This window comes from Mesitornis unicolor, unplaced genomic scaffold, assembly GCF_000695765.1.
Source record: "Mesitornis unicolor isolate BGI_N332 unplaced genomic scaffold, ASM69576v1 scaffold6179, whole genome shotgun sequence".
Lineage (NCBI taxonomy): Eukaryota > Metazoa > Chordata > Aves > Mesitornithiformes > Mesitornithidae > Mesitornis > Mesitornis unicolor.
The window spans coordinates 1-9,711 of NW_010206502.1; the positions used below are offsets into that span (position 1 = coordinate 1).

The 9,711-nt window shown below is 46.7% G+C and overlaps 1 protein-coding gene across 1 annotated transcript; it reads left to right on the forward strand.

The window, feature by feature from the left end:
- Positions 1–354: 354 nt before the first annotated feature.
- On the forward strand, positions 355–9,333 carry PSMD13 (proteasome (prosome, macropain) 26S subunit, non-ATPase, 13; the record flags this gene model as incomplete). The annotated part of the gene is made up of 12 exons (XM_010191771.1): positions 355–433; positions 1,325–1,359; positions 1,436–1,491; positions 2,473–2,516; positions 2,779–2,865; positions 3,687–3,858; positions 4,538–4,617; positions 4,702–4,827; positions 5,531–5,593; positions 6,480–6,560; positions 7,993–8,109; positions 8,836–9,333. Coding segments are annotated over 12 exons (1,036 nt in total), but the record flags the coding sequence as incomplete, so codon positions are not given.
- Between the last annotated feature and the right edge of the window lie 378 nt (positions 9,334–9,711).

Genomic DNA, 9,711 nt, shown 5'->3' on the forward strand with positions numbered 1-9,711 from the left:
CTTCGCGGCCTGCTGGCGGTGCGGGGCGCCGGGCCCAAGAGTCCTCTCGGAATGGGATGGGGCTGTTCCCCTTGTTGCTTTTGTAGCTTCTTAATGGGTTAACCCGCGCGTACGTAGCTGGGGAAAAACAGGGAGGTGATTTCCATGTTATTCCCCTTGGATGTAGTTTACGTTAGTGCTTTGAAGAGGTTCTCAGCCACCACTTTTCATTTCTTGTCCGTCAGGAGTCACAACAGTGCAGAAACGGGCGGGTTCAGCAGATTTTGGGTGTGAAATATAGGATGTGCCCCGAGTGGAGGAACTGCTACAAAGTGTAAACTCACTGAATGACTTCTTTTTTTCTTTTTTTTAAAGACTCTGGCACCAGCTGACTCTGCAGGTTTTGGACTTTGTTCAGGACCCTTGTTTTGCCCAAGGCGATGGACTCATCAAGGTGAAGTGCTCACTTGCTCCCGACTGTTCTGTCTGTAGCAAAGAGGAGTGATGGTATTTTTGTACTGGTGAACAAATAAGTAACCAGTGACTGGTCTGTGGAGAGCTATTAAACTGAGTGATTTCAGTTTTTTGGGACTTGTGTGCTAGGTGTGGCTGTGCAGGCCTTAACGTGTGAAAATCCTGTTAAATTTAAACGTGTCAATTTTAGACTTTTCAAAATGATTCTTCAGTTTTGTTAACTTAAGATTTTTTTTGGGGGGTTGGGTGGGTAAGCAGGGGGAGCCTTTTTCTTTCCCTTTTGTAACAAGGGGTTATGACTGCAGGTGTAGAATGGGTTGGCAGGTGTTCACAGACACCTCAGAGTACTTTGTTCTTTCACCCACTGCCTGGGAGCTCCTTCAGTTTATGAAGAGCATGGCATACACACCCCAGGGTTGCACACGGTGTGCTACAAGTAATCGTGTGCTTTTGCTCTGCTTGTGTTTTTAGGTTAAAACTCAGTTTCCCAGGAGACAGTTATTCCCGTGGCCATGAGCTGTGGGTTTCTGGAGGCAGTCTCATTCTAAATGTGTGCAAAGGGAGGTTTGAAAGCTTTAGGCCTGTGCTTATTATCCTGAGGACATTCACCAGGCCAGCCTGTGGCAGGGAGGTGGTGTCCCATGGTGCCTGCTAGCCTGGGAGATTCCTGAGCAGTGGGAAGGAGACTGCAGAGATAAAATTATCTAAAATAGGTATTTTTCAGCTCCTGGATTCTGTACAGTGTAGGCATTTCTGTGTTGGTTGCCCACTGCTTTGTTGGAAAAATGAATTGGGATACAGTGAAAAGTCCGTGTTGTAACTGAAACGAAATATCATTTTGCCTTGACTGTTCGTGTCTTTGTGCCTACAGCTGTATGAGAACTTCATCAGTGAATTTGAACACAGGTGAGTCAGTTTGCCTGCAAGTTTGTAGGTAACCTGCTGCTGACAGACTGCGCTGACAGAGAGCTCTTTGTTCTAGGGTGAACCCCTTGTCCCTGGTAGAGATCATCCTTCATGTAGTCAGACAGATGACAGGTAAGTGGCCTTACAGTATTTTTATTTACCATTACTTACGGTGTTTTTAGCAGCAGATGCCTGTGAGATTTGACTGGTCAATAGCAACTCAATCTGCAACGTTCAGCTGTTGCTTTTCTGGTGTATTGAAAAGGGAAAGTACCAACTCAAAAAGCTTAAATCCTTGCTGCTGCATAGAGTAGCGAGTGTGCTGCTTTGGTAGGGAAACATCTGTAAGCAGAAAGTCTGGCCTGTGGTAGCAGCACGTTTTGAAGACTGAGCCATACATTACAGAAAAATATGTTCCAGTCTTCATGAATCCAGTAAAAAGATGTATTTCCAGGTTAAGATTTAATTCCACGGGACTTCTTGATTATTATTATTAAAAACAGTGTGACCAGCAGGGCCAGGGAGGTGATCATCCCCCTGTACTGGACACTGGTGAGGCCGCACCTCGAGTGCTGTGTTCAGTTCTGGGCCCCTCACTAGAAGAAGGATGTGGAGATTCTGGAGCGTGTTCAGAGCAGAGCCACAAGGATGGGGAGGGCTCTGGAGAACAAGCCTGATGAGGAGCGGCTGAGGGAACTGGGCTTGTTTAGCCTGGAGAAGAGAAGGCTGAGGGGAGACCTCATCACCACCTCCAACTGCCTCAAGGGAGGTTGTGGAGAGGTGGGTGCTGGTCTCTTCTCCCAGGTGATGGGGGACAGAACAAGGGGAAACGGCACCAAGCTGTGCCAAGGGAGGTTCAGGTCAGAGATAAGGAGGAAGTTCTTTACTGAGAGGGTCGTCAGAAGCTGGACCAGGCTGCCCAGGGAGGTGGTGGAGTCCCCATCCCTGGATGTATTTAAAGAGCGGGTAGATGAGGTACTTAGGGATATGGTTTAGGGGGTAGACAGGAGCGGTTGGACGTGATGATCTCAGAGGGCTTTTCCAACCGAGCAATTCTGTGATTCTGTGATTTTTTGTGTTGTGATTTTTTTGTTGTTGTTGTTTTTTCTCCAGATCCCAATGTGGCCCTTACTTTTCTGGAAAAGACTCGAGAAAAGGTATTTTGGAAATCGCTTTTTCTGGTGGTCCACCTACAGGAATCATTTTGCACATGAGCCTATATGGTATAGGTGAAGAGGCAGATTTGTGTGTGTTGAAACAGGTGCTGGAGAATACCTGTCCCTTTTCTCAGGGAACAGCTCTGTATTTTAATGCAGGAATGTGTTGACAAATGAAATCTGTCAACACAGTCTAGGTTTTAAGAGCTTCCCTAGCTGCAAGGGTAACACTGTCTAAATGTGTATCTTTGTGTAACTACAGGTAAAAAGCAGCGATGAAGCTGTCATTTTGTGTAAAACAGCCATCGGGGCACTCAAGCTGAACATTGGAGACCTGCAGGTCACCAAGGTGAGGTGTTGACTCAAGCAGTTGAAGCGCTGGAGTGTTTGGGGGCACAGTAACACACTTCAGCAGTCACTACAGCGTGGACGTGCTTGTGTCTGGGCTTCAGTTTTGAGTGGCAAGTTGATACATTTGCAGCTCCTGGGATTTCTAGGAAAACCTGCTGTTCTACTTTACATCTTGTATGCCAGAAACGCGGGTGTAGTGCTTCCAGCCAGATCTCTGAAGTTTCAATAAGATTCTGATCCGTTGAGGTGCTGTTGTTTACTGGTGGCCTCCAGCTGAGCACTGCAACTGTTGGTGGGCAGAGCTCGAAAGACATGGAAAAAAGACGTATTCCAGTTCACAGCTTCAGTGTATATGCTGCTAGTTGGAGAGCTGCTAACAATGACTGAATTACTGCTTAGTTTCCTGTTGACTTCTTAATCTCTTGGCTCTTTTTAGAACCATCTCTTAAAGTTAAGATGATGGGTTTTTTATGCAGTGCAGCTTTATGTCTCTTGGAGCCAGCACAAACTTTGATGGGTTTAGTGGGTATAAGTAAATGTAAAGCATGTGTCTATATATGTATATAATTATAGCTGCAGGGTTGTTCAGGGGCGGTTTGGGGTTCCTTTTTACTCTGTTTTGTGAAGGGAGAATGCCACTGCCTTATTTTCAATGCTGCAGTGGTGGCTTTGGCTGTGGTCTCATCTGCTGTACTACTGAGTGGATGTTACTCCTGGACCACCCAAGAATGCCACATGGTGGTGAACGAGAAGGCTGGGAGCACAGGGGTGTGAGAGATGTGCCTTCACCTGTAACAAACAAGTTTCACTCTCCTCTAGGAGACCATTGAGGAAGTTGAGGAGATGCTGAACAACCTCCCCGGGGTGACTTCAGTTCACAGCCGCTTCTATGATCTCTCCAGCAAGTACTACCAGACGATTGGGAATCATGCCTCCTACTATAAGGATGCTCTGCGGTTTTTGGGGTGCATTGATGTTAAAGATCTGCCAGGTAGCTCCTCCTTTGCCAATCAGAAAGTCCCGTGTTTCATTCTCTGTGTCATCACGTCAGTTTAAGTAAATGCACTGGCAGAGCACAGGTTTTCCAAACATTATTTTAGATCTGCCCTAGCTGGGCCAGGATCTGTCTAACAGGAGGAAGAGCCCACAAGAAGAAACAGCCAAGTAGAATCCTGCTCCTGAGCTGCATTGAGGTGATGAGAGGGAGAAAGTGCTGCCACCAGAAGGGATAGTTTGTTGTAATTCCCCACTTTGTTGTAATTTCCACTTCAATTGGAGAAGAAACTTCTTCTCAGTGAGGGTAACAGAGCCCTGGCCCAGGCTGCCCAGGGAGGTTGTGGAGTCTCCTTCTCTGCAGACATTCAAAACCCGCCTGGACACCTTCCTGTGTAACCTCATCTGGGTGTTCCTGCTCCGGCAGGGGGATTGGACTGGATGAGCTTTTGAGGTCCCTTCCAATCCCTAACGGTCTGGGATTCTGTAAAAACCTTCAGTATAAATTCAAAAAGTGCTGTAGTTGCTGCAGGCTTTCAAATTTTGGGCTTGGGAATCGGGTAAAAGAAAGGGCTGGGAATGTTGTAATGTAGGCATGGAGAGTAGGATGAGGGAGGGGTTGATGAGGCTTAGCCTACTGCTTCATCCAAACTTGTCTGTCTGTCTGTATTTTCCAGTATCAGAGCAGCAGGAGAGAGCCTTTACCCTGGGACTGGCAGGGCTCTTGGGAGAAGGTGTTTATAACTTTGGGGAGCTGGTAAGTTGATGCTGCATTCCTTCACTTGTTGAGCATCAGGCACTGATTTTACCTTACGAATGCTGTCCTGCCTGGTTTCTGCAGCTCATGCACCCCGTTCTGGAGTCCCTGAGAAACACCGATCGGCAGTGGCTGATTGACACACTTTATGCCTTCAACAGTGGTAATGTAGAGACGTTTCAGGCTTTGAAGTCGGCGTGGGGTCAGCAGGTGAGTGGTGTTGCAGTATTGCTTAAGGCCTAGGTTAAATATTTACAGAACACACTTAGATTTTGTGGACCTTTACCTTAAGAATTCCCAGATCTGGTGCACTGGAAGAATTTTAATCATAACATAGGAATGTTTCTTTCATCTTGTTACGTGCCATTAATTTTCTGTTGGCTTCCCTCTGCGTGTGGTTGATTGAAAGAAGTAAAGAGAAATCCCTTGTGATCCAAGGGCAAAGCAAACAAAAACGTCATGCAGTCCTGCACAGGAAGATAATCTCTGATTTAATTTCAATAGTGCCTTTCACTCCCAGTATTAAACTGCTTTCAATGTAAAATAGTTCTTTTCCTGTGTGTTCTGGGAAGTTTGAGAAAAACAATGGTGCTGGATATTAACTACCCTGGCTATACCAGCAATGATTCACAGAGCAGTAGTTTACAGGTCAGCTTGTCTGTCCCCTTGTGGAGGTCTGTGGCCTTTGATAAACGACTGCCTGCCTTGCAAAGTGCTGTGTTTAATTGTGCAGTTCTTGTGATTTGTTTTATGGACCCATTGCCAGGTAGAGGGCGGGTTGTAACAGTCTCCTCCCTTGTAAGGGAGGGTGGTGGGTCCTCATGTGGCTTACTCCTGTGTGTAGCTTGTTCTGCCCTGAGGTGAAGGGGGAAGGTAATAATGAATGTACTTGTTCCACTTTATCCTCTTACAGCCAGATCTGGCTGCAAATGAAGCACTTCTGCTGCAAAAGATTCAGCTGTTATGTCTGATGGAGGTGAGCTGGGGATTATGATGTGCTGAATGTGGGAAATGGGAAGGGACTGCTCCAGCTGCCTTTTGGGGGCTGTTAGATACTCTGTTCTCTGCTGGATGTATTCATTTGCTCCTTACAGAAACCTGTGGGTATAAATAGTTCACTGTAAATTTTGCCTCTAGGTGGTGCCAGAAGGTGAATTTTGCTTGGGGGTAAGGAGGAAGCCTGGTGCAGTTCTACTTGTTTGCAGTTTCAAGGGTTTTATCTTTCAGGCAGGATATGGAGGTGAGGGGCTCTTTAGTTTGCAGAAGAGGAGACTGAGGGGAGACCTCATTCATGTTTATCAATATTTAAAGGATGAGTGTCACAAGGATGGAGCCAGGCTCTTCTCGGTGACAAACAATGATAGGACAAGGGGTAACGGACACAAACTGGAACACAGGAGGTTCCACTTCAATTGGAGAAGAAACTTCTTCTCAGTGAGGGTGACAGAGCCCTGGCCCAGGCTGCCCAGAGAGGTTGTGGAGTCTCCTTCTCTGCAGACATTCAAAACCCGCCTGGACACCTTCCTGTGTAACCTCATCTGGGTGTTCCTGCTCCGGCACTGGATGAGCTTTGGAGGTCCCTTCCGATCCCTAACGTTCTGTGATTCTGTGAGAGAATGTTGTTGCCTAGGAAATGTGCTTGGAGCAGCAAAGTGTGTCTGGAGGAAGGGAGCGGTACTACTCCTTTCTGCTGATGTAAATGCATTTTTCTTTGAAGTATTTTGATTAAACACGGGAAATGCAGTTGCTGCTGCAGATTGAGAGCTCAGCAGGGCAGTGCGAGGGAAGCTGTGCGCACTGTTTGGAAAAAAACCCTAAAGCTTTGTGGGATTGATTTATTTGTTTTCTTTACTTGAATCCAGATGACTTTCACCCGACCAGCCAATCATAGACAGCTCACTTTTGAAGAGATTGCCAAGAGTGCCAAAGTCACTGTGAATGAGGTGAGTTCAGCATTAGACAAACTTACTCATGTCTGAAGCTCTCAAAGTGTCGGGGCAGACCTGCTCGTGTAGGTGAAATCGAAGTAGAAATGTTCTCCAGTTCTTGTGCATCTGGAGAACTTTTTAAGAAGGAATTAACTACTTGGTGCTCCTTTGTCTTGGTAAACACATTTTTTTGAAGATCCTTAGTTATAGTCTTAAGCTGGAGAGGAGCTCTGTTCCCACCTGCTCTTGAAAGCAGGCCTTTGGATTAGGTTATGCAGGGCCCTGCCAAGCTGTCTTGAGTATTTCCAGCAAGAGGAAGTGTCACTGATGTTTAGTTTTTCTCACGGTGAAGAACTTTTTTGTTATGCAAATGAAATCCCTGCTGAAGCAAGTTCTGCCTGTGGTCTTCTGTCCTTTCACCATGTGAAAATACCTTTTATCTTCTATGTTACTGCCTTTTAGGTACAGGAAGACTGTGATGAGGTACCCCTTGAGCTGCCTCTTACCTAGGCTGAACAAATAGAATTTCTCCAGAATGTCAAGTTCTCGCCTTCCTAATCTTAGTGGCCCATTGCTAGGTCCTCTCCAGTTTTGGAATGCCCCCTTTAAGCTGAAGGGGGTGATGCAAACTGACAAGTGCTGGGTGGAATAGTGGCATCCCTTCATCTGCTGGTTGTGTTCTTATGCAGACCAGGACGCTGTTCCCCTGGCTCTTTCGCAGTTTGCTGCCCCCCGCCCCGACTTTGCTCAGTCTCTTGAGGTCTCTCTTCATGGGGCTCTTATCTCCAGCACATCTACCTCTCCCTACCAGTTTGGTGTCACTTGTGAAATTGCCATCCAGCTTAAAGATAACTGAATAGTATCAGACCCACCATCAGCCCCCACAGAGCGCTACTTGTGAGCAGCTACCTGTTCAGCTTCAAGCCACTAACTTCTGTGGTCTGAGCTCAGTATTCTAGATTTTCCACTCATCTTGTGGTCCTTCTGTTTGTTCTGTAGCTTACCAGCTTGTCAACAAGGATGTGGTAGAAGGTCTTGTTGAGCACTTTGCTTAAAAGAAAGGTACAGATCCCCTACAGTGCTCTCGCCGACCGGTGAGCAAGTTTAATTTAAAAAGGCAGTCATATTGGTTGAGCACATCTTACCTGTGGTAAATCCGTGTTGGCTTTCCCCAGTTACCTTGTTCTTCCTGGGATTTCAGAGAAAATAGAATAAATCTGCTCGTAGGGAAAATAAATCTCTCCTGTGTATTTCGACGTCAATCCTCGGGCGGTATTATAACCTGAAAGAGGATGGATGTGAGAGGCTGTGGCTGCTCTTGGTTTGGTTGTGTGTGGTAAACACTCTCTTCCAAAAGTTAGTGCCATTTAAAGGTGTTATTCATCCAGGGAAGTGGGGGGGGGCAAGTGAGTGGTTCTCAGTTGTTTATTATTTTTATTATTTTTAGGTGGAGCTGCTGGTGATGAAGGCGCTCTCGGTAGGCTTGGTGAAGGGCAGCATTGACGAGGTCGATAAGAGGGTGCACATGACATGGGTACAACCACGCGTGTTGGACTTACAGCAGGTAATGACTGGCTTGAATATTGAGGCAGTGCTTATTTGTTTAGTCGTGTGAGGTGACCTGGAAATTGAAATGAGAACTGTGAAGGGCCACGGCTTGAGAATTAGTTTCCTTTGTGCTTACTGGGAAGTAAGCAGCTTCTCTTCATTCTTTTTTTAATTTACATTGCTGCATTTAGGTCTTGCTTTGGGTATATGGTGCATTTTGTGTCTGTGTTTTGCAGGAGGTAGGTAGAAACCTGTCAGGAAATAGGATAGGGTATTAGTGACGCCTCTCTTAAAGCCACACAAACCACCATGTAACGCAAATGCTATGACTCTGTTTTCCAGAAGGGTGCAGGGATCTGTGTGGCTGCTTCAAGTCTAAGTGCATGAAACAGTCTTGGGAGTTTTTGGATTGTAGGTGACACGCTTGCCTTGGGAAGAGAGAAGTTCAGGGTGCTAAAGACAAAGGTGCTGAGCTTGGGTTCATCCTCATAACGTTTTAGGAGACTGTATAGAGTGCTTTTACCTTAAAAATATAAAAAATCATTACCTGGAATACCAGCTGCAAACAATTCCATTTGTGTGTTTAAATTTGAAGCTAAACGTTGCTGTTTTGATGGTAGTTGATGCTAAGTAAAGTCTTTCCTAGAGGTACGGGGTTTTGAGAAGTTGGTTGTCCTTAAGGGTGAATATCAGCATCTCCAGTAGCCGAGGCATTAAAAGTCATTGTGTGCTTGCCTTGCAGATCAAAGGGATGAAAGACCGCCTGGAGTTCTGGTGCACGGATGTGAGGAGCATGGAGATGCTGGTGGAGCACCAGGCTCATGACATCCTGACATAGAGGAACTCGCGCTACCCCCGGGAGTGGAATTTCTGCTGCTACTGACGCTGGCAGCACTCAGACCACTGACTCTGTACTGAATTCTGTTGAAGGGGGGTGGGTGGGCAGAGGGGGGAGCAGCTTTTCGACGCTTGTTCGGAGGAGTAAGTGGCCTTTTGCTGTGTAACCCTTTGGTGCTTGGAGTCAAGATTTCCCTATCCGCTAACGTGAGCGGCACTGATCGTGAGAGCCCTGTCCTGCGCTTGTGAAAGGGAGGACAAAGGCTCCGCCGCAGTTGATTTATCAGTCCCGTCATCGCACTGGTGTGGGAGGATGTGAGTGATGCTGGTTGTGTGTTCCAGGAGCAGAGGCTGTTTGCTGGGTAGAGGGGCAGCAGAAGCTCCTTGCTGAAAAGGTGCCTGACTTGTACGTGGTGTTACTTGGTGGAATTGGGCTTAGGAGGGCAGGATCTTCCCTGGTTACCTCTGCCCCTGCAGCAGCCCAAAGGCAGCATTACTGAAATCATCGTTCTCCTTTGCCCTCTTTTTCCACCACCCCTCTTCCTCCTCATCTGCAGTAGAGGGAGTGTTTACTCCATCAAAGGGTTTTTTCCAGGATTACTGTTTAGTGGATGTGTTTTTATATACTTTTGGGGGTGGTTGTCTTTTACGAACGCTTTGTGCTGGAGCGAGGCGCAGCAGTGTCGCTGGAATAAACTTCTCTGCCTTCCCTTTTCTGTAGTTCTGTGTTTGTTGTCTCCGTAACTTGCAGCTGAGCCTCTGATCTGTTTAAAATCACGCT